Source organism: Bubalus bubalis, chromosome 3 (assembly GCF_019923935.1).
Source record: "Bubalus bubalis isolate 160015118507 breed Murrah chromosome 3, NDDB_SH_1, whole genome shotgun sequence".
Classification (NCBI taxonomy): Eukaryota; Metazoa; Chordata; class Mammalia; order Artiodactyla; family Bovidae; genus Bubalus; species Bubalus bubalis.
The window spans coordinates 37,047,504-37,072,392 of record NC_059159.1 but is presented as its reverse complement, the minus strand read 5'-3'; the positions used below and the strand labels follow the sequence as shown (position 1 = coordinate 37,072,392).

Below are 24,889 nucleotides of genomic sequence, written 5' to 3'. Positions count from 1 at the left end.
AGCTGCATCAGCTGCATTTCCAGTCAAAATTCCAGGGAGAGGGAGGAAGTGACAGTCCACTTAATGTAATGAACACAGGTGTGTTCTGAGAGATTGAGGCTGCCCCAGTGAAGAAGACCAGAATTAGCTCAAGATGCACAGCCAGGGGACCTACTTGGTGGTCCAGTGGTTAAGAACTCGTCTTCCAGTGCAGGGGATGCAGGTTCGATCCCTGGTCAAGGAACTAAGATCCTACATGTCTCAGGGTAACTAAACCTATGTGCCGCAAGAAAGATCCAACATAACCAAAATTTAAATAAATACATAGAAGTAATTTTTTTTTAATTAAGATATACAGCCAAGCTGTATCCCAATTGGCTTTTAGAAGCAGCCTTGGTACCACTGAGCAGATAAGCTTGTTGGAGATGGATGTACTCACCCATCACCTCTCAGCACACTAGAGGCAGCAAAGGGCATGGAGATGAAGATGAGGGTTTTGAAGTCTCTTGGGCCTGGTGTCATCTGCAAAAAAAGAACAGTGAACTGCTGGGAAGATGAAGGGAGCTAGCTCCTCGAAGTGCCAGGCGTGAAACGGATCCCATTCAATAGATCCTGTCTCCCCACTCCCAGGACAATTTTTAAAAAAACATCTATTCAACCACTTTATGTGCTCACAGTGCATCTTGTTCTGGAAGGACTGATTGTACAAATTTATATTCATATAAAGTAAAATAGAATTGTATGAAGTCGCTACATCTATCAAGTGAAGTTACAATGAGAGCAGGGAGGGGATAAAATGAAATGAAAAGTGAAGGTGGTACAAGAAGCACGGGCTTTCGATTATATTTTGGCTGTGGTTTTGAGGGATGGGTCAAATGTTTGACTCAAAAACTTGCCAGAGGACAAACCAAAGAGGCCCCATACCTAGTTGCTAGACGAAGTGCTTGAAAGAGAAAACCAAGTGAGTTCCCAAGAAAAGCACATTTCTGAACCAAAATTTTTTAACATATATTCCCTTTGATTCAGAAATGGCTTTTCTAGCAATCTATCCCTTAGAGGTTCTCATGTGTACACAAAAACATAGGTATGTATAAAGCAAAATGCAAATGAAAACAAGCTAAAATTTCCATCAGATTGGACTGATTAAATCAATTGTTCCAAACTATGGACTACTTTACAACTACAAAACAGAAAAAGAATGATGCATTCATGTATGCTAACATGGACAGAACTGTCTTGCTCAAAGTCTTAGGTTCCAATCTCCATCTTAGCTGTGCCAAGGAGAATTGGGGAGGGCCTGTCCCACCTTTCAGGAGTGGCCAGGGAAAAAGCAGTGCGCCCTACAACTTACAGGTCGGAGAAGACTCTTGGGCCAAGCATCTCAGACTGTGAAAGCAACAGAAGGTAGTAAGACAGGAGGGCAGGAAGGAAACTGAGGACCAGTTTCACGACCCCTGTGGGTCATCAGCTGGAACATTTTCAGACATAGCTGGGAGGAGGAAGATTTTTAAGGAGGCCAATTTTCAGAAGTTATCTGGCTTTGGGGTCAAGTCATAGTAATTTGAATATAAAAAAGAAAGGTCACTTAACCCTAGTGGAGTGAGACATATGATTACCTTCACACATTAAGTTTTAATAGCAACTAGTATTATTTGAATGAAGTGGGTTTTTTAACATGCTCCTAAAAGGCCCTGAAGCATCAAGAAGTGATCAAAGATCCAATGCACTGCAAACAGATAACTTTGAAAATTCAAACCTCAGAAGGAGTGCAGCTATGGGTTCTCTGTTAACCAAACAGGATGCTGTTTCAATGCACAGAAAGTATTTGAGTGCCATCTAACGGCCAGAGCGAGCAGCTGCTTAGGAAAATAAAGAGAGTTACGCATTCCATGTTTGTTATTGTTTAGTGACACAAGCTGGAATCAAGATTGCTGGGAGAAATATCAATAACCTCAGATATGCAGATGACACCACCCTTATGGCAGAAAGTGAAGAGGAACTAAAAAGCCTTTTGATGAAGGTGAAACAGGAGAGTGAAAAAGTTGGCTTAAAGCTCAACATTCAGAAAACGAAGCTCATGGCATCCGGTCCCATCACTTCATGGGAAATAGATGGGGAAACAGTGGAAACAGTGTCAGACTTTATTTTTCTGGGCTCCAAAATCACTGCAGATGGTGACTGCAGCCATGAAATTAAAAGACGCTTACTCCTTGGGAAGGAAAGTTATGACCAACCTAGACAGCATATTGAAAAGCAGAGACATTACTTTGCCAACAAAGGTTCGTCTAGTCAAGACCATGGTTTTTCCAGCAGTCATGTATGGATGTGAGAGTTGGACTGTGAAGAAGGCTGAGCACTGAAGAATTGATGCTTTTGAACTGTGATGTTGGAGAAGACTCTTGAGAGTTCCTTGGACTGCAAGGAGATCCAACCAGTCCGTTCTGAAGGAGATCAGCCCTGGGATTTCTTTGGAGGGAATGATGCTAAAGCTGAAACTCCAGTACTTTGGCCACGTCATGCGAAGAGTTGACTCATTGGAAAAGACTCTGATGCTGGGAGGGATTGGTGGCAGGAGGAGAAGGGGACGACAGAGGATGAGATGGCTGGATGGCATCACTGACTCGATGGACATGAGTCTGAGTGAACTCCGGGAGTTGGTGATGGACAGGGAGGCCTGGCGTGCTGCGATTCATGGGGTCGCAAAGAGTCGAACATGACTGAGCGACTGATCTGATCTGATCTGATCTGATCTAAGTGGCTAAGTTACATCTGACTCTTTTGTAACCCCATGGACTATAGCTCTCCAGGCTTCTCTGTCCATGGGATTTCCCAGGCCAGAATACTAGGTTGCCATTTTCTTCTCCAAGAGATCGTCCCAACCCAGGGATCAAATCTGCTTTTTCTACATAGCCAGGTGGATTCTTTACCCCTGAGCCACCAGAGAAGTCCACTATTTATCTGACTACCAATGCTACTCAACGCATTGAGCTGCTTTTCTAGATACAAAAAAGACAAGACTCAGTTACTTCCTTTCAAGGAACGAATGATCTTAAGGAGAAGAAGGGACAGGGTTCTCTACCCTCTGCTGTCCCAGGTCCTGTGCTCAGCACGTTCACCTTTGTTCACTTAACCATCACAGTACATTGAGACTTAGCTGTCCTTTCCTCGCTTTACATACAGGACTCAGAGACAGGCATTGCCCAAGGTCACAGTCAGCTAGCTGCCGAGCCAGCCTCAGGACCCAGACCCAGAAGGCACCAGAAGAGGAGAAATCCTTGGGCTGGGTATCCAGAGACCTGGCCCCCACCCTCAGCTTACCCACTGACCTGCTGTGTGATGTGAAGACTTCCTCCCCTGGGCCCCCATACCCCCAGTCTTCTGGCCTTGTCAATCTGCTAGACTTTAAGGATGAGTCCAGGATTTTCAGCTTCACATCTGACAGCTTGGGGGCACTAAAGCTCACGTGCTCACACCCCAGGACACGTGACATGGCAGCCAAAGGGAAGTAGCTGGTGCACTGAGAAAGTACCTAACTCTGTTCTGCTCCATCATCAATCAGCCTCCCTCTGCCTGGCCTTGGCCTTCAAGACCTGGAGTCTCCCATGTTACCCAGAATTCTAGAAGCCCTCCCATGATATAATAATAAAGATAAAAGATAACTAACAGTACTTCCCTGGTGGGCCAGTGGTTAAGAATCTGCCTGCCAATGCAGAGGACACGAGTTCAATCCCTGGTTTGGGAAGATTCCATATGCCTCAGACAAGTAAGCCCCTGCTGCACAACTAGGGAGCCTGACCTCTAGAGCCCGTGCTCTGCAGTAAGAGAAGCCACCTCAATGAGAGCCTGCACATGGCAACTAGAGTAGCCCCACTTGCCACAACTAGAGAAAGTCTGCAGGCAGCAACAAAGAGCTGGCACAGTCAAAATAAACTCAAACAGATAAATATTTTAAAAGGTAACTAATAAGGACCTGCTGCTGCTGCTAAGTCACTTCTGTCGTGTCCAACTCTGTGCGACCCCATAGACGGCAGCCCACCAGGCTCCCCCATCCCTGGGATTCTCCAGGCAAGAACACTGGAGTGGGTTGCCATTTCCTTCTCCAGTGCATGAAAGTGAAAAGTGAAAGTGAAGTCGCTCAGTCGTGTCCGACTCTTAGCAACCCCATGGACTGCAGCCTACCAGGCTCTTCCGTCCATGGGATTTTCCAGGCAAGAGTACTGGAGTGGGGTGCCATTGCCTTCTCCAAATAAGGACCTACTGTATAGCAAGCACATGGAACTCTATTCAGTATTCTGTAACGGCCTATATGGGAAAAGAATCTTAAAAAGAACAGATATACGAATATGTATAACATTCACTGCTGTACAGCAGAAACTTAGGCAACATTGCCTGTCAACTATACTACAATAAAAAAAAAATTTTTTTAACTGAAAAATAAATATTTGGTGTTTGTATATAGTTCTCAGCACACAGATCCTAAAACCCTTGGAACCTCTGTGTGATATGTTTTTTATGCTAGCAAGGTGACCGGGGTGGGGGCCCTTTGATCACTTCAGAATGAGGGCTGGTCCCAGAATAGTCGAGGTCTCCAGGGATAAAGGCTGAAGATTGAATTAATCTCCAAGGCCAATGACTTAATCAGTCGTGCCTACGTAATGAAACCTCTCTAAAAACCTGTCAACCCAGAAGAATGGATAAAGAAGCTGTGGTACATATTCCATTGTATTGATGGGATATTACTGAGCTATGAAAAGGTATGCATTTGAGTCAGGTGAACTGAGTTGGATGAATCCAGAGCCTGTTATACAAAGTCAGAAAGAGATAAACAAATATTGTTGATTAATGTATATGGAGCCTATTATACAGAGTTAAGTAAGTCAGAAAGAGAAATACTGTTTATTAACAGATATATATGAAATCTAGAATAATGGTACTGACAAACCTATTTGCAGGGCAGGAATAGAGATGCAGACACACAGAAGGAACTTGTGGACACTCAGGAGAAGGAGAGGGTAGGACGAATTGAGAGAGCAGCATTGAAACATTACCATGTGTAAAATAGATGGCGAGTGAGAAATTGCTGCAGGGAGATAACCTAGGGAGATCAACACAGGGAGATCAACCTAGTGCTCTGTGACAACCTTGCGGGGTGGGGTGGCAAGAAGGTTCAAGAGGGAGGGGATACATGTATACTTACATCTGATTCATGTTGTTGTATGGCGGAAACCAACACAACATAGTAAAGCAATTCCTCCAATTAAAAATAAATTTTTTTAAAAATGTCAACTTTACAGTGTGTATCACTTCTATTTGGCTATTCCCCACTTGTATCCTTTACAAGAAACTGGTAACTAAATTGTTTTCCTGAGTTCTATGAGTTGTTCTAACAAATGATCAAACCTGAGAAGGTGTCCTGGGGAATCTCTTCAAACAGAAAGGTAGAGAACCCAGGAAACCCCATTTGCAACTGGTGTATGAAGAGGGGGGGTGGTCTTGTGGGACTGAGCCCCATCAACCTTGGGGTCTTCACTTACTCTGGGTAGTTAGTGTCACAAGGGAATTGAGGACTTCCCTGGTGGCACAGTGTATAAAAAGCCACCTGCTAACACACGCGACAGGAGTTCAATCCCTGGTCCAGGAGGATCTCAGATGCCTCAGGGCAACTAAGCCCAGGCAACTAAGCTCCTAGAGCCTGGGAGCCACAGCTACTGAAGCTCGCGTGCCTAAAGACCAGGCTCTGCAAGAGCAAGAAGCCACAGCAATAAGAAACCCAGGCACAGCAACGAAGACCCAGGGCTGCCAAAATAAATTCTTTAAATCTTGAAAAAAAAAAAAGGAGGGAAGAAGTGAATTGAGGAGGAACCCTAGCTGGTATCCAGAAAGTTAGTGTTGGATGGGGGAAAAAAGAAAACACTTCTCTCTGGCTATACCTCATGCCATAAAGTCCTCCACTGTGCTTATTAACCACTAAAAAAAAAAAAAACAAAAAAAACTAACACTTAAATATAACATTTTTAAAGGTTACTAAGAGCTTTTGGGCTTCTCTTGTGGCTCAACTGGTAAAGAATCCACCTGCATTGAGGGAGACCTGGGTTCGATGCCTGGGTCGGGAAGATCCCCTGGAGAAGGGAAAGGCTACCCACTCCGGTATTTAATTGGAGCCTGTTTGCAAACCTATGATGTCCTATTTGATAGATGAGCAAAGTGAGGTTCAGAGAAAGGTATCAGTCACACGAGGAGTCAGTGAAGCTCCTTGGGCCTGGTCCCCTCCAGCCCAGGGCCAATTAAGGCCAGAAACCATTACACAACAGGAACTGAGTTAGATAACATCGTGCCTCTGCCGGGAGTTTCCAACCCTGAGGATTCTACAAAAAAGGAAGAAAGTCCATGCCTACTCCCCAGAGGCCCGGATTTGCTGAGATGCGGCAGAGTTGTTCCGCTTTCAAGCAGGAATGTTTACTAGCTGCGTGCTGAGCTGCTCACAAAGCAGGCAGCCCCCTGGGCCTGGAACACACACCCTGGTGCGCCTCCTTGCATGGCAGGATGTGCAGTGGGGTTCAGGAAGCCCTGAAAACTGAGAGGCTGCAGAAGATTCCTGTCCTAACCCCCCTCTCTCAGGCTGCACTCTCAAGTGGGTCCTTTTGGTGACTCCCATGCCTGCTCTGACAAGGTGAGGACTATTCTTCCAGGTCATGACCCAGGGCCAGGAGAGATCTGAGGAGACTTGAGGGCAGACAGCTCTGAACTCAACCCTTGGCTCTGAAAGCCCCTACTTCCTGTCCACATCAAGGCTTGGTCCCAGGTGTCCAAGTCCCAGGAGAAGGAAGACTCTGAGGGACACACGACAGTAAGTACCCAGAGCATCTCACCCACCATCCCAGCCCTGCCCATTCACCCTCCTGACCGACCTCACCCTCCACCCTGGCACCCAGGAAGCTGACCTCTTCTAGTGTTTCCCAGGCCCCCTCTGGACCCCCTGCTTCCTATGGCTTTTCCTCCCACTCCTTTTCCCCTCCCTTCTCCCAACAAAGTCTATCAGCAGATGCCCTGGGATTTTTTTTTTTTTTAAACTTTACAAAATTGTATTAGTTTTGCCAAATATCAAAATGAATCCGCCCTGGGATTTTTTTTAATTTTATTTTATTTTTAAACTTTACATAATTGTATTAGTTTTGCCAAATATCAAAATGAATCCGCCACAGGTATACATGTGTTCCCCATCCTGAACCCTCCTCCCTCCTCCCTCTCCATTCCATCCCTCTGGGTCGTCCCAGTGCACCAGCCCCAAGCATCCAGTATCGTGCATCGAACCTAGACTGGCAACTCGTTTCATACATGATATTTTACATGTTTCAATGCCATTCTCCCAAATCTTCCCACCCTCTCCCTCTCTCACGGAGTCCATAAGACTGTTCTATACATCAGTGTCTCTTTTGCTGTCTCGTACACAGGGTTATTGTTACCATCTTTCTAAATTCCATATATATGCGTTAGTATACTGTATTGGTGTTTTTCTTTCTGGCTTACTTCACTCTGTATAATAGGCTCCAGTTTCATCCACCTCATTAGAACTGATTCAAATGTATTCTTTTTAATGGCTGAGTAATACTCCATTGTGTATATGTACTATAGCTTTCTTATCCATTCATCTGCTGATGGACATCTAGGTTGCTTCCATGTCCTAGCTATTATAAACAGTGCTGCGACGAACATTGGGGTACACGTGTCTCTTTCCCTTCTGGTTTCCTCAGTGTGTATGCCCAGCAGTGGGATTGCTGGATCATAAGGCAGTTCTATTTCCAGTTTTTTAAGGAATCTCCACACTGTTCTCCATAGTGGCTGTACTAGTTTGCATTCCCACCAACAGTGTAAGAGGGTTCCCTTTTCTCCACACCCTCTCCAGCATTTATTACTTGTAGACTTTTGGATTGCAGCCATTCTGACTGGTGTGAAATGGTACCTCATAGTGGTTTTGATTTGCATTTCTCTGATAATGAGTGATGTTGAGCATCTTTTCATGTGTTTGTTAGCCATCTGTATGTCTTCTTTGGAGAAATGTCTATTTAGTTCTTTGGCCCATTTTTTGATTGGGTCATTTATTTTTCTGGAATTGAGCTGTAGGAGTTGCTTGTATATTCTTGAGATTAGTTGTTTGTCAGTTGCTTCATTTGCTATTATCTTCTCCCATTCTGAAGGCTGTCTTTTCACCTTGCTAATAGTTTCCTTTGATGTGCAGAAGCTTTTAAGGTTAATTAGGTCCCATTTGTTTATTTTTGCTTTTATTTCCAATATTCTGGGAGGTGGGTCATAGAGGATCCTGCTGTGATGTATGTCAGAGAGTGTTTTGCCTATGTTCTCCTCTAGGAGCTTTATAGTTTCTGGTCTTACATTTAGATCTTTAATCCATTTTGAGTTTATTTTTGTGTATGGTGTTAGAAAGTGTTCTAGTTTCATTCTTTTACAAGTGGTTGACCAGATTTCCCAGCACCACTTGTTAAAGAGATTGTCTTTAATCCATTGTATATTCTTGCCTCCTTTGTCAAAGATAAGGTGTCCATAGGTGCGTGGATTTATCTCTGGGCTTTCTATTTTGTTCCATTGATCTATATTTCTGTCTTTGTGCCAGTACCATACTGTCTTGATAACTGTGGCTTTGTAGTAGAGCCTGAAGTCAGGTAGGTTGATTCCTCCAGTTCCATTCTTCTTTCTCAAGATCGCTTTGGCTATTCGAGGTTTTTTGTCTTTCCATACAAATTGTGAAATTATTTGTTCGAGCTCTGTGAAGAATGCTGTTGGTAGCTTGATAGGGATTGCATTGAATCTATAGATTGCTTTGGGTAGTATACTCATTTTCACTATATTGATTCTTCCAATCCATGAACATGGTATATTTCTCCATCTGTTAGTGTCCTCTTTGATTTCTTTCACCAGTGTTTTATAGTTTTCTATATATAGGTCTTTAGTTTCTTTAGGTAGATATATTCCTAAGTATTTTATTCTTTCCGTTGCAATGGTGAATGGAATTGTTTCCTTAATTTCTCTTTCTGTTTTCTCATTATTAGTGTATAGGAATGCAAGGGATTTCTGTGTGTTGATTTTATATCCTGCAACTTTACTATAGTCATTGATTAGTTCTAGTAATTTTCTGGTGGAGTCTTTAGGGTTTTCTATGTAGAGGATCATGTCATCTGCAAACAGTGAGAGCTTTACTTCTTCTTTTCCAATTTGGATTCCTTTTATTTCTTTTTCTGCTCTGATTGCTGTGGCCAAAACGTCCAAAACTATGTTGAATAGTAATGGTGAAAGTGGGCACCCTTGTCTTGTTCCTGACTTTAGAGGAAATGCTTTCAATTTTTCACCATTGAGGATAATGTTTGCTGTGGGTTTGTCATATATAGCTTTTATTATGTTGAGGTATATTCCTTCTATTCCTGCTTTCTGGAGAGTTTTGATCATAAATGGATGTTGAATTTTGTCAAAGGCTTTCTCTGCATCTATTGAGATAATCATATAGTTTTTATTTTTCAATTTGTTAATGTGGTGTATTACATTGATTTGCGGATATTGAAGAATCCTTGCATCCCTGGGATAAAGCCCACTTGGTCATGGTGTATGATCTTTTTAATGTGTTGTTGGATTCTGATTGCTAGAATTTTGTTAAGGATTTTTGCATCTATGTTCATCAGTGATATTGGCCTGTAGTTTTCTTTTTTTGTGGGATCTTTGTCAGGTTTTGGTATTAGGGTGATGGTGGCCTCATAGAATGAGTTTGGAAGTTTACCATCCTCTGCAATTTTCTGGAAGAGTTTGAGCAGGATAGGTGTTAGCTCTTCTCTAAATTTTTGGTAGAATTCAGCTGTGAAGCCATCTGGACCTGGGCTTTTGTTTGCTGGAAGATTTTTGATTACAGTTTCAATTTCCATGCTTGTGATGGGTCTGTTAAGATTTTCTATTTCTTCCTGATCGAGTTTTGGAAAGTTGTACTTTTCTAAGAATTTGTCCATTTCTTCCACGTTGTCCATTTTATTGGCATATAATTGTTGATAGTACTCTCTTATGATCCTTTGTATTTCTGTGTTGTCTGTTGTGATCTCTCCATTTTCATTTCTAATTTTATTGATTTGATTTTTCTCCCCACCCTGGGATTTTATAAAACTGATTCTAAATGCTGAATAGGAGTTTGCCAGGTGAAGAGCAGTGATCCCCATGGGAGTCCTGCATTGGTAGAGGTCAAGGAAGTTGCTATTCTCTGCCTTCCTGACTTTCCTCACCAACCCAACATCCACCCCCTCCCCATAAACATCCCTGCTGACTTAAAAAAAAAAAATGACCTGAGAGCTGCAAGGCAACTGAAGGCAAAATGAGGACTGCAGCCCTCATTTCAGATAGCACTGAGAAACTGCTCCAAAGAGGGAGACAGAAGAAGCTCAGTATATATGTGATTTTGATAAAGGGGGAGTTCATGCAACCTGTATTTGCAGGTTTCTGCTTGTCACGAGGAGCATACCTCCCCATGAAGGATTTTAGTGCTTTTCTAGATGTGAGGAGATGCAAGAATTGGGCTCATAAAAATCAGCTCCTGAAAAGACCTAACACTCTGAAGACCTGTTCTGCCAGGTTTTCCTCGAGTGCAGAGGGCCCTATCCCTGATCTCCATCCTGAACTCCCTTCAGGGGATGTTAAAGGTCAGCAGCTGCAGCAGCACATGATTTAATCCTTGTAGAGGTAGACAGCCAGTGCCCATGGCAAGTGCCAATCTGTAGTTGACACCCCCCAAGGTCTCCCAGCCCAGCAGCGATGGCCGGTGAAGCCCGGAGGCTGGAGGACTTGGAGGAAAAGAAGAAAGAGAAGCTGAAGGAGCTCCAGCTTTGGCTGCCTGATGAGAAGCCCTGCTTGCAGTCTCCTAAGGTGGTCTATGCTCAACCAGAGAAGCTAAGGATCCGAAGGATCATGATGATCCCCTCAGTGATCAAGGAGGTACAGCACGGGTGCATGGCCATCCACACCAAGGGACCACACATGAACAAGCAAGGGGCATGCACCAAGACCCTCGAAGAGACAGACTTGAATTCAGGTGCTTACTAAGCCTTCTCTGCCCACTGTCGATCTCCTCACCCCCCACCAGAGAACCCACACACACACACCTTCCTCTGGGTGGTGATTTAGGACAGCCCGATCAGGGGGCATCCAGACCTAGGCCAGCCTGCAGCTAAGAGGCTTGCTGGGGTGGGAAGGGGAGGTTGCTGGATTCCTCTTCTAGCCAAGTGGATTCCTAGGATCCCATGTGGTCCTCACAGGGCCTGGAAGGGGTGCTCAGAGGGCCAGAGAGGGAGGAGGCTGGAATTCAGAAGGGCAACTGGAAGCAAGGGTTGGGGGTTTCATGCCCGACTCCTAAGCAGGCACTTGCCTGGCCTTGTGTTATAAGCACGGACTTGGAAACTGGGCACTGCCACACCAGGCGAGTCACTTCACTGCTTTGTGCCTCTGTTTCTACATCTGTAAAATGGGAGAGTAAGAGCCTATCTCCCTTGACTATGTAAGGGTTAGAGAGATAGTTCATATTAAATATTTAGCACAGAGTCTAAGAGTCTAGTGGTGGTTTATTCCGACTCTTTGCGACCCCATGGACTGTACCCCGCCAGGCTCCTTTGACCATGGGATTTCCCAAGCAGGAATACCAGAGTGGGTTGCCATTTCCTTCTCCAGGGGATCTTCCTGACCCAGGAATCAAACTCCGGTCACCTGCATTGCAGGCAGATTCTTTATCGACTTTGCTATGAGGGAAGCCCCTAAGATGTAGTAAGTACTCAAAAAAAAAAAAAAAAAAAATAGAAGCTCTGTTGCTACTGTGGCTGTCACTGCAGTTATTATTACTGATCAGCAGCCCTGGGAGGCGGGACTCTTCACCCCACAGAGGAGAGGCACACAGAGGGGGCTCGACTTTCATGAGGACGTAGAAAGAGAGCCAGGACACAGATACAAATCTTCTGGACCCCAAATCAGGATGAATCGTCCAGCAGCATCAGGAAATCATCCTCCTACAAGAGGCAGGCTGCAATGGTCTCCCTCTTGACCTCTATTGGTTGAGACAGAAGACCTCTCTTGTTCTTCTTGCCTGAAGAACACAGGCCTCAATCTTGGCTCCTGCCCCTTCCCCTGGCAATCCTCCAACCTGTTTGTCTGCTCCCCACAGCCCTGTATCCCTCATTCTCCCACTCGCCAAGTGCACCCAACCTGGAATCTCCCAGCTGGCCCACCTCCACCAAAGTGTTGACATTCTGCAAGCCTAAGCAACCAGAGCCCAAGGCCTCACTGAAACGGATTTTGAGCCCCCTAGTTTTCGCATCTGGATATAGGAAAGGTGAGGTTTGCTGAGGGGCCCTGAGGCGTGGGGGCGGGGGGGGCGGCTCTGAGGCAGCCCGTGGGCTTGTAACTCCATGCAGACCCAGTCAGAAGGAACTACAGAAGGCTGGAGGAGCCAGGAGCCAGGGTGGTGGGCGCAGCGGGCCTAAAAATGATCTTTCAGGAGCATCCCTCTGCTGAGACTGCACTCCTTCCAATTTGATAGATGGGGATGCTGAGACTCACATCGGTCAGACAGTGAATATCCCCCAACCTGGTGCAATGTGGTCCTTGCCCAGGCAGAGCTCGGCTCACAACCTCAGTGGACTATGAAGATCCTGGGATTCAGGGTGGTTTAAAAAGTTCCAAGGAGGACTCAGTTCTCCAGATAAACCCCAAGAGAAGGGTAGGCTCACCCCTCAGCCTAAGCTGCTTCCTTCTCCTGACTTCTCTTATTTTGGCCTCCATCATCCTGAGTCACCCAGGCTTCAAACCCCAGCCACACCCAGGCCTCTTCCTCTTCTCGTCCCAGTATCAAAGTGCAAGTTCACACAGCATCTGGAGACAGAGCCAGGGCTGGAGCCTAGAACCACCCATTCCTGGTGCAGTCATTTATCCCTCCATCTGCTGCTGCTGTTTGAAGGTCCCCATCCGCAGCTTGGGCTTCCCAGGAGGCGCTAGTGGTAAAGAATCCACCTGCCAATGCAGGAGATGCCAGAGACATAGGTTTGATCCCTGAGTTGGGAAGATCCCCTGGAGGAGGAAATGGCAAGCCACTCCAGTATTCTTGGCTGCGCTGGGTGTTCGTTGCTGCACACTGGATTTCTCTCACTGTGGCAAGCGGGGGCTACTTTGCGTTGCGGTGCTCATGCTTCTCGTTGTAGTGGCTTCTTTTGTTGCGGACTACATGCTCAAGGCTCACAAGCTCAGTAGTCGTCGCTCTCATGCTTGATTGCTCTGCGGCATGTGGAATCATTCCAGACCAGGGACCAAATCCGTGTCCCCTGCATTGGCAGGCAAATTCTTATCCACTGCACCACCAAAGAAGTCCCTTCCCCTTCCCTCTATGCCTACTCTTCACCACTGCACTCCCAAGCCTCAACAGTGATGCTCACAAGCTCCATTGCCCTCAGTTTCCACCCTGACTTCACCCACTTGCTCTATGACACAGAACAAATCACTTCATCCTCCTGTGTCTCAATTTCCTCATCTTATCTACTCAGTTTTCTACTCTGCACATCAACCCATGCCACAGTACAGAATTTACACATCTTGAACTCCACACTAAAATAACCCATGTGCACAGAAGTTCAGATATACGATGTAGACTCTACAAGATGTTGTAGAAGAAAAGTGTTAGACTTTTCACATCTCTCTACCCACAAAGGTCCCCTCTTGTGCCCCCACCATCTTTCTTCTCTCTTGTCCTTCCCCACACACTACCCAGTCTCACTGACTCTTCCTTTATTGAAGACACAGAGCAGTTCCCCTCTGCTCCCAATTTGCATACCCTGAGTTTCATTGTCTGGCAAAACAGTGTCTGAATAAAATGATAAAGCATTTAGCGACTTCTTTTTGATCCAGCAGCTAAGACTCCACTCCCACTGCAGGAGACCCAGGTTCTTTCCCTGGTCAAAGAACTACATCCCACATGCTAAAACTAAGAGTTTGTATGTCACAACTAAAAAAACCCACAAGTCGTGATTGTAATTATCTTCTATTTTTTGTCTGGGTATTGATTGTGAAAACTGATAAAGAACTTTTATTACTAAAAAAAAGAAGAAGAAGAAGAACCAACAAGCTGCAACTAAAACCCAGTGCAGCCAAATAAATAAATATTTTTTAAAAATAAATAAAACAGTGCCTGGCAATGAAGAGGACCCACCACTTTAGAATGCCTCTTAGTAACTATTTGTTGTTGTTTGAAATGGGCAGCTTAACTCCCTTCCCCAAGTGGTTTATCAAAATCTTTCTACCTGATAGAGGAAGTTTCAGAGCGTTAAGAGAATTAAATTGTACCTCTGTCTTTGTGATTTTAAAAATTGGATTACCAACACCATCTCACAGGATTTTTGTGAGAATTTAAAATGTATGAGCCTGAAATCGATGCTCAATAAATGGTCCTTTCTTTCCTTTCTCCCCTGAAGACCTTTCCCCAAGCATTTACCAAGGTTTTCCAAGTTCCCCATATCATGAGTCACCAAGCCAAGAGTTACCCAATGACCCCACATCCACCGCAGTCCTGAGAGTCTGTGAAATCCCACGTCATTCCTGTCCAGAGCCCAGAGAGAAGGAGGGTCCTGGGACTGTATGGCCACTGGTTGAAACATCTGGAAACAGCTGCACAGGTAAGGCCCTGCTGAGCTTCTGGAAAGCGGTGGTGAGGCAATGACATGGATGGGGGCCAGGTTGATACACTGAGCAGAAAGGGTCTGGCAAACATCTGAGACCTCTCTCCAGAAATCCTATTGCTGGGACTTCCCTAGTGGTCCAGTGGTTAAGAATCTGCCTGCCAATGAAGGGGACCTGGGTTTGATCCCCGTTCCAGGGAGATCCCACATACTGCAGAACAGCTAGGCCACTGCACCACAACAACTGAAGCCCACACGCCCTAGAGCCCATGCCCTACAACAAGAGAAGCCACTGCACTGAGAAGCCAGAACCCCACAAAACGAAGAGTAGCCCCTGCTTGCCACAACCAGAGAAAAGCCCGCAAAGCCATGAAAACCCAGTGCAGCCAAAAATAAATAAGTAAAACCAATTTTTAAAAAATAAAAAAGAAATCCTACTACCAGAATCTCTCCACCTGCCTAAGGCACTGTTTCCAGGAAGCCCCTGGAAATTAAAATGCAGGAGTATTATCCAGTACAGGAGACACATCACCTGGTTAGTGGACAGGCACTGGCCTAGAGTCGGAAGAGAAAGATTCTATTTCTGCTGAGCTCCTCAGCCCCCAAGTGGCCTGGAGCAAGTCAGGTGGACACCATCTCTGTGTCAGGCTCTGTGCCATGTGCTTTGCTTGCACAGTATAAAATTTCACGATTCCATGAGATGGATGTTATTATTATACCACCTTGGAAATAAGAAGACTGAGGCTCAAAAATATAAACTCTCAGAATGGCAGAGATGGAATTCAGCCTCCATTCTCTCTAATGCCACTGCTGTTGTTCAGTCGCTCAGCCGTGTCCAACTCTTTGTGACCCCATGGACTGGAGCACGCCAGGCCTCCCTGTCCATCACCAACTCCCAGAGCCTGCTCAAACTCATATCCATCGAGTCGGTGATGCCATCCAATCATCTCACCCTCTGTCTCCCCCTTCTCCTCCTGCCTTCTATCTTTCCCAGCATGAGGGTCTTTTCCAATGAGTCACCTCTTCGAATCCAGTGGCCAAAGTATTGGAGCTTCAGCTTCAGCCTCAGTCCTTCCAATGAATATTCAGGGTTGATTTTCTTTAGGATTGACTGATTTGATCTCCTTGCTGTCCAAGGGACTCTGAACACCACAGTTCAAAAGCATGAATTCTTCAGCGCTCAGCTTTCTTTGTGGCCTAACTCTCACACACATACATGACTACTCGAAAAACCATAGCTTTGACTAGATGGACATTTGTCAGCAATGTCTCTGCTTTTTAATATGTTGTCTAGGATTGTCATAGTTTTTCTTCCAAGGAGCAAGCATCTTTTAATTTCATGGCTGCAGTCACCATCTGCAGTGATTTTGGAGCCCAAGAAAATAAAGTCTGTCACTGTTTCCCCTGTTTCCCCATCTATTTGCCATGAGGTGATGGGACCAGATGCCATGATCTTAGTTTTGAATGTTGAGTTTTAAGCTAGCTGTTTCACTCTCCTCTTTCACCTTCATCAAGAGGCTCTTTAGTTCCTCTTCACTTTCTGCCATATGGGTGGTGTCACCTGCATATCTGAGGTTATTGATATTTCTCCCAGCAATCTTGATTCCAGCTTGTGATTCATCCACCCCAGCATTTTGCATGATGTGCTCTGGGTATAAGTTAAATAAACAGGGTGACAATATACAGCCTTGACATGCTCCTTTAGCAAACTTGAACCAGTCTGTTGTTCCATGTTTGGTTCTAAATGCCACTATCCACACATTTAATGTTCTGCTTCCTTTGTCATCTAAGGGCTTCCAGGTGGTGCTAGTGGTAAAGAATTTCGCTTGCCAATACAGGAGATGTAAGAAAAGTGGGTTTGACATCTGGGTCACGAGGATCCCCTGGAGGAGAGCATGGCAACCCACTCCAGTATTCATGCCTGGAGAATCCCATGAACAGAGCAGCCTGGTGGGTTACACAGTATTTAGGGTCACAAAGAGTCAGACATGACTGAAGTGGCTTAGGACATGCACGAGGCATCTTCTTAACATTGATCTCAATGATGAAAGAAGTCCCTTTTGAAATCTGAGAGACGTTTTGTTAAAATGATCCCTTCCACACCCAGGTAGGAGTATACTTGTAGAATTCATGGTCCTAAAATGTGACCCAGGTTGGAGATGAATTAACTGACTTAATTAATCATACTTTTTCCCATTCAGGGAAGGAAAGAAAGGAAAAGACAGAGGGAGGGAGGAAGAAAAAGAAGAAAAGAAGGAAGAATTTTGTAATATGTAAGAGGCATCTTACCAAAACATACAAAAGCAATAACCTTAAACATGAAGAAGTAAATATGAAAGCCAAGAGGTTAATTAGTTGTTGCAAAAAACATTCATTGATTCTGAGCATCCTAGCAACCAGGGCAAAAATGGAAAGACAATGGGTTGGTTACCTAATATCTATTACTCAATAGAATGCATGTGTACTCAGTCACTCGGTCATGTCCAATTCTTTGCAACTCCATGGCAAGCACAGTCCATGGGATTCTCCTAGCAAAAATACTGGAATAGGTTGTCATTTCCTATCCGAGGGGATATTCCTGACCCAGGAATCAAGCCCGAATCTTCTCCATTGGCAGGTGGATTCTTTACCACAGTACCACCTGGGAAGCCCTGCTCAATAGAATAGAAAAGACCAATTCAGAAGAAATACATCTTTTCCTAATGCTGAATTCTTTTTCATTGGTTTTTCCAGCCAAGATTGAGGCATGATTGATAAATAAAATTGTACTATGTTAAAAGTGTACAGATTTGATATACATTGTGAAACAATTACTGCAATCAAGTTAATTGACACATCCATCACCTTGAATACCTGTGTGTGTGTGTGTGTGTGTGTTGGGAATGCTTATGATTTGCTATCTTAGCAAATTTCAAACATATAGTATGGTATTATTAGCTATCATCATCATGCTGTACATCAAAGCCTCAAAACTAATTCATTTTAAAATTGAAAGTTTGTATTCTTTGATCAACATCTCCCAATTTCCCTCAACCCCTCATCCCTGGGAACCATTATTCCTCTCTCTGTTTCTATAAGGTTAAATTTTTTTGTTTTTAGATTCCACATATAAGTGATACCATACATATTTGTCTTTCTCTGTCTGGCTTATGTCACTTAGGATAATGCCCTCCAGGTTCATCCGTGTTATCACAAATGTCAGGATTTCCTTCTTTTTATGGGTGAATAATATTCCATTATTGAGAGATAGGTAGATACCTAGATCAATAGACTATATCACCTTTATCCATCCATTCATCCACTGAAACAACTTAGGTTGTTCCATATCATGCATCCGTATCATGGATAGTGCTGTAATGAATGTGGGAGTGCAGATATCTCACCAGCCTCTCTACTGTTTTTCTAGTCTCTATTTCCTTTATTTCTTAATCAGCAGCTAGCACAGCATGTGGCTTGACCAGGTGCAAAACACAGTTGTTGAGTATTGGAAGGAGGGACAAATGAACAAATCTATCCTATACCTTTATGTTTTATCTCTCCCTCCCTTACTTAGGAAGCAGAGAGAGATACCAGGATCAAAGGAAAGAGACACCTTGCTCCACCTGGTCATGGAAAAATGAAGATTTGCACCCAAAATTCATGCAGTTGCTACTTCTACACACTCCTTACCACAAAGACTATGAGTCCTTGAACCGGGAAAGCTGGGATCACGGGGTGGTTGAGGGGCAAGGGCATTTGATTGAGGTCAGAGACTTATTTGGCTCAGACCTGGGTCCCCAGGAAGGGCCTCACACAGTCATATTGCATGGAGTTGCTGGAATTGGGAAGTCCACACTGGCCAGGCACATAAGAAGAGCCTGGGAGGAGGGCCAGCTATACAGGAACCACTTCCAGCATGTCTTCTACTTCAACTGCAGAGAGCTGGCCATGTCCAAGCTGACAAGTCTGGAGGAACTCATCACAAAAGACCAGTCCACCACTGTGGCTCCCGCTGGGCAGGTCCAGTCTCAGCCGGAGCAGCTGCTCTTCATCCTCGATGGTTTAGATGAACTGGAATGGGTCTCAGAGGAGCAGAGGGCAGAGCTCTGTCTGCACCGGAGCCAGCAGCAGCCCGTGCAGACACTGCTGGGCAGTTTGGTGGAGAAAACCATATTTCCAGAGGCATCCTTGCTGATCACAGCTCGGACTGCAGCTCTGCAGAAGTTCATTCCTTCTTTGAAGCAGCCATGTTGGGTGGAGGTCCTAGGGTTCTCTGAGTCTTCCAGGAAGGACTATTTCTATGAATATTTCACAGAGGAAAGCCAAGCAACTAGAGCCTTTAACGTGGTTGAATCAAACCAAGCACTCTTGACCATGTGTCTCACGCCCTTGGTGTCCTGGCTGGCCTGCACTTGCCTGAAGCAGCAGATGGAGGCAGGGGAAGAACTCTCACTGAGGTCACAGACCATGACAGCCCTCTATCTGCGCTACCTTGCCCAAGCTATCCAAGCTCAGCCCCTGGGGACTCAGCTGAGGAGCTTCTGTACTCTTGCTGCTGAGGGTATCTGGCAAGGAAAGACTCTGTTCACTCCAGGGGACCTCAAGAAGCACGGATTAGATTGGGTCATCAACTCCACTCCCTTAAGGATGGATGTTCTTCAAAAGCACCCCACGTCTCTGAACTACAGCTTCATTCACCTGTGTTTCCAGGAGTTCTTTGCAGCAGTGTCCTTTGCCTTAGGGGACATGGGGGACAAAAGTGACCATCCTAACAGCACTGGAAGCATGGAAAAGTTGGTAGAAGTATATGGGATCAATAACCTGTTTGGGGCACCAACCGTGCATTTCCTATCCGGCCTTTTGAGTGAGCAAGGAGCGATAGAGATGGAGAACATTTTCCAATGCAAGCTGTCTTGGGAGAGAAAGCGGGATTCACTGCTGCAGTGGGCTGAATTGGAACTCGGGCGTGAGCATTACTCTCTGCAATTGTTTCACTGTTTGTACGAGATTCAGGACGAGGAGTTCCTGACACAAGCGATGGCCCATTTCCAAGGAACAAGAGTGTGCATCCGAACCAGCATGGAGCTGCTCGTGTTCACTTTCTGCATTAGATTCTGCAGCCACGTGCGGCAGCTTCAACTGAATGAGGGCAGACAACATCCAGGAGCGTGCAGGCCCACCGACACAGTGCTGTGAGTACCCCCACCCTCTCTTCTCTCCGGCTCCTCTGTTGGCTCCTCCGTCCTAGGCACTGGAGTCACTTTCACTAAACTTAACCCCAGGGGTTCAAGGATCGAGATCTGCAGTGACCACCATTCCCCATCTGCCTAAGATCCCCTGCAGCAGGGTCCATCCATGTGACGTGCCCTGCCTGCCTCTGGGTGGGCCCGCTGCGTCCTGCCACTCCTCATCCTGTCTCTTCGATGACCACCATATTCTCTACCTCCTGTGCTAACCTGATTTCCCCTCCATGCAGCCCACCTGCCTCTCTTTCTCCCTCATGTTTGTCTCTAAGCAACCCCTCCCTCAGCTGCTTCAGACACTCCCCTTGACGGCTGTTGACCATGTCATTGGTCCAGAGATCTCCTCCATCACAGAATGTGTGTGTCTGAAAGGTAGTCTCCATTTTTCCCTGCACATCTGACTTCTCCGTTTGTGCCTATAATGCACTCTTGTACCCCAGGCACTTAGCCTAAAACCTGCCCCCGCCGACCTGAGTGACAGCAGAGTTTTCTCTAAACATCCTCCAACCCCATTAATTTCCCCACCCAGGTTCCCCCACCTCAGTTGCATTATTGATCATTTAGTCCTTTTATGATTTGTCCTATGAATATTTATCTGGCACTGCTTTTAGGCCAGATCCTCCAGATCACAGATGAACAAACACAACTCCTGCCTCAAAGAACTCAAAACCTGGGGTAGAAGACACACAACCACCCAGTAATTGCAATTGAGTATGATGCTATGGTAACAGACAGCAAGGCATGATGTTGGCTGCAGAAAGAGAGTGTGGGCATGTGTGTGCATGTGTGTGCGCGTGCACACAAACACACACTCAGTCATATCCCACTCTTTGTGGTTCCATGGACTGTAGCCTGCCAGGCAAGAATACTTGAGCCGGTTGCCATTTCCTACTCCAGGGAATCTTCCTGACCCAGGGATCAAACCCAGAAGTTCTCTTGTGTCTTCTGCATTGGTGGGCAGATTCTTTACCACTAGCACCACCTGGGAAGCCCACAGGAAGGGAGTAATCACACACAAAAAAAGTGAAAAAAAAAGTGAAAGTGTTAGTCGCATCCAACTCTCTACGACACCGTGGACCATAGCCCGCCAGACTCCTTTGTCCATGGGATTCTCCAGGCTAGAATACTGGAGTGGGTTGCCATTCCCTTCTCCAGGGGATCTTTCCAACCCAGGGATTGAACCTGGGTCTCCTGCATTGCAGGCAGATGCTTTACTGTCTGAGCCACCAGGGAAGCCCAATCACACACAAGTAAACCAGAAAAGAGTCAGAGGAAGAAACGCTGGATTTGGGTTTTTGCTTTTTCTGACTTTCAAGGGTTTTTTCTCACAGCAAAACCCATGTCCATTATAGGAAAATAAGAATATGTAGAGAAGCAAAAAGACAGAAATTAATATCAACCAGAAATTAATATCAACTCAGCAATGACCATCATTAAGAATTGAAGTATATGGTGCTGTTGTATGAAAATTGTACACATCTTAATTATGTGAACATAATTAAGTACATAACTACTTAATTCAACAATTAAGTAGTGCTTCTCAGATCTACTGTATCCTACTTTTCTGTCTACTCATTCTAGTAATTTTTGAGAGTTTGACATTGAAACTCCAACTAAAAATCTTAATTTATCTACTTGAAAAATAATTATCGTAAACTGGAACTATATGTAACTAGATGTATTTTTTCTGTATTTTCCAAGTCTCCTATAAATGTGTTACCATGTTTTCATAATTTAAAAATATAAAAAATTTAAATATTTTTTAAAAAAATAAAAACTTTTTAAAAAATATTGAGGTATATGGAATTTCCCTGGTGGTTCAGTGAGTAACACTCCATGCTGCCAATGCAGGGGATACAGGTTCGATCCCTGGTAGGGGAGCTAATATCCCACATGCTGTGCAGAGCAGCCAAAGATTGTTTTTAAAAAAGAATTGAGGTATATCATCTAGTCTTTTTTATGCTGATTTTCATGGCAAAACTGAGCCACACTGGACATTTTCTTTTACAGTTGGCTGCCCCTCTGCGGCCACCACCCTGGGCTGGGGGCCCCTCTTCTCTGTGGCTCCTCAGTCTACAGCCCTTGCCATACTACTCTGAAGTGTTCATCATGTATGTCTGCTCCCACCTCCATCTGGAAGTTTCTTGAAGGCAGAGGGAGCCATTTTCCATCTCTTTTATCTGCGGTGTTTGGGGCAATCAGGGAGGCTGGTCAGCCCTGGGGATGGCACTGCCCACTGTGCACTTCCACCTCTGCACACGCAGACCGCACCTCTCCTTCTCCTCTCTCCCCCACAGGTTGAGCTGGGTCCCGGCCACAGAGGCCTGCTGGCAGGTTCTCTGCTCCGTTCTCCAGGTCACTGGAAACCTGAAGGAACTGGACCTGAGTGGAAACATCTTGAGCCGCTCTGCAGTACAGAGTCTTGATGAGGCCCTGAGATGCCCTGGGTGTCAGCTAGAGACCCTGCGGTGAGTCTGGCCTGGGCTCTGCTCTGAATAGGGATGGACAGGAGATCTAAGACGGACACTGACTCTAGGAGGGGAACTGTCCTTGCATTCAGCAAATACTCACTGAGCCCCTCTCTGGCCCACCACTGCGCCAGGTGCCAGGGTCACTATGGCAAACAAACACAGGCAGGTGTCTATTCTCAGAGATCTTGCAAAAGACCGACATTAATCAGGGAACCATGCTAATAAAGGTGTAACTACAGGGCCAGATAAGGGTCGCCAGTGGAAAATGTCCTTAAGGAAGGGACACTTGGGGACTTTGCTGGTGGTCCAGTGGTTAGGACTCAGTGCTTCCATTGTTGTGGGTTTGAGCTTGACCTTTCATTGGGGAACTAAGGTCTCATAAGCCTCACGGCACGGCCAAAAAAGTAAAACTACAATAAGATATCAATTTATGCCTGTTAAAATGGCTATTATCAAAAAGGTAGAAATCACAAGTATTGGAGAGGATGTGGAGAAAATGTGTACTTTCTCATACACTGTTGGTGAGAATGGAAGTGGATGCAGCCACCGTGGAAAATGGTATAGCTATTTCTCAAAAAAAAAAAAAAATAGCAGCACTATCATGTGAGCCAGTGATTCCACTTCTGGGCATTTATCTGAAGAAGATTTTACTTGGGCTGGGCGTCTTGATGAACTACTCATCATTCAAGGCATTCCTCATACATTTCCACCTCCTTCCCTTGTCAAAATTAATCATTTCTTCTGCCTTCAGCTGCACTTCACTTGTCCCTTGGGGCACCATGTACTTTTTAAGTGCCTACTATGTGCCAGACACTACTGTGGGCACTTGGGTACAGCTAGTAATGAAAATGGGCAAAACTCTTTCTTCATTTAGCCTACATTCCAGAGGGGATGGGGACAAAAAGTCAAAAGAACAAGTAAAGTATATTGCATGTGGTAAGGACTAGAGAGAAAAGTAAAGCAGAAAGGAGTAGAGAGTTGGGGCTGGGTGTGCCATTTTAAATAAGGAGGGTGGTGAGGCAAGGTTCCTGCAAGGGGACTTTTGAGCAAAGACCTGGGAGCAGGTGAGGGAACAAGCCATGAGCTATCAGGTAAGATAGCTTGTTCCAGGCAAAAGACACAGCCAGTGCAGAGAACCTGAGGTGGGACCATGCCTGGAGTGTTTAAGGAACAGTGTGGAGGCCAATGGAGATGCAGCTAAAAGGAATATGAGATGAGGACAGAGAGGACAAGGAGTCAGACCACCAGTGTCTCATAGACAAGCTCAAGGACCGTGAATTTCTCTCTGATGACCTGGGAAAACGTGGGAGGATTTTGATCCAAAGAGATCAAAACCTGACTTACTATTATTTGTTTCTATGTCTATCCCCCAGTGCCTGTGTATTTCTGGGGGCCTGGGGGCTAGAGGGTCTTACTGACCTCCACCTGGCCCACAGGTATAGATGCTCAACAGGTTGTTCATGGGTGACTGTGGAAATCAACAGGTAAGTAAAGGCAAGGCCATGGTCATGTGTCTCCCACAGGCTGGCCAGCTGCGGCCTCACAGCTGAGAGCTGCAAGGACATTGCCTCTGGGCTGAGCTCCAGCCAAACCCTGATGCAATTGGAATTGAGCTTCAACACACTCCTGGACGCAGGAGCTGAGCACCTTTGCCAGGGCCTGAGACAGCCAACCTGCAAGCTGCAGCGACTGTTGTAAGTGCTCCTCGCTGGCACTACTTTGTGGGGTGGGCACGGGGAGGCAGAAGGAGCTTCCCTAGCACCACGGGGCAGAGAGAAAGCAAGGGCTCATGGAGGCCATGATAGATTCCCACTGAAGCCCTCATATTCCTCCTTAACTTTTATTCTTATACTAGAAGTGCGCTCTTTTCTCATCCTGCATTGCAGATGCCCTTAATGTTGAAACCCACAAAATGCTAAAACCTATGTCAGGTAACTCTGGGCATTTGGGAGGGCCGAGGTAGTTAACAATGAGATCCAGGCATCCCAGTGGAACATCGGTGTAAATTAATCATACAACATCGATACAGTGAGTGAGCAGGATTCATGGGAATCACACGGAAGTGAAAAGGGGATGTGGTCTCTATCCTGAGTAGCTCCTTGGCTGCAAGAGGAATATTTAAATCTCCCAGGTTCCTGCAAGCCAGACATGTCTTTATCTTCCTTTAATGTCACCCTAGAACCCTCATAGGGCCATAGGTACTAGAAAGGAAAACCAGATGCCAGTTAGGGCATTGACTGGGGGCCCGCATGTGTCTTCCCTGCAGGCTGGCAGGCTGCGGCCTCACGTCTGGCTGCTGCCAGGACCTGGCCTCCATGCTCAGGGTCAGCCCCAGCCTGATGGAGCTAAACCTGCTGCAGAATGACCTGGACAACCTCGGCGTGAGGCTGCTCTGTGAAGGACTCAGGCACCCTTCCTGCCAGCTCATATGCCTATGGTGAGGCTCTGCAGGCCCCTTCTGGGCAGAGGGCAGGGAATGGGGGGAGGGGATGCAAGTGCCGCAGAACTGGACAGAGGAAAGAAA

At 45.7% G+C, this 24,889-nt stretch overlaps 1 protein-coding gene across 7 annotated transcripts in view; it reads left to right on the top strand.

Annotated features, from left to right (window-relative positions):
- Positions 1-6,401: 6,401 nt before the first annotated feature.
- Positions 6,402-24,889, top strand: part of NLRP1 (NLR family pyrin domain containing 1) — a 36,697-nt gene continuing 18,209 nt past the window's right edge. The window contains exons 1-8 of one of the 7 annotated variants that reach the window (XM_006060027.4): positions 6,402-6,649; positions 10,758-11,053; positions 12,173-12,340; positions 14,469-14,669; positions 18,226-19,843; positions 22,192-22,362; positions 23,889-24,059; positions 24,632-24,802. In XM_006060027.4, coding sequence (XP_006060089.3) covers positions 6,633-6,649; positions 10,758-11,053; positions 12,173-12,340; positions 14,469-14,669; positions 18,226-19,843; positions 22,192-22,362; positions 23,889-24,059; positions 24,632-24,802 — 2,813 coding nt within the window. In that variant the 5' untranslated portion in view covers positions 6,402-6,632. Of the gene's footprint in view, positions 6,827-10,757; positions 11,054-12,172; positions 12,341-14,468; positions 14,670-18,225; positions 19,844-22,191; positions 22,363-23,888; positions 24,060-24,631; positions 24,803-24,889 lie in introns of all 7 variants that reach the window. The other 6 variants (XM_025280774.3, XM_006060025.4, XM_025280775.3 and 3 more) reach the window with 6 other exon arrangements.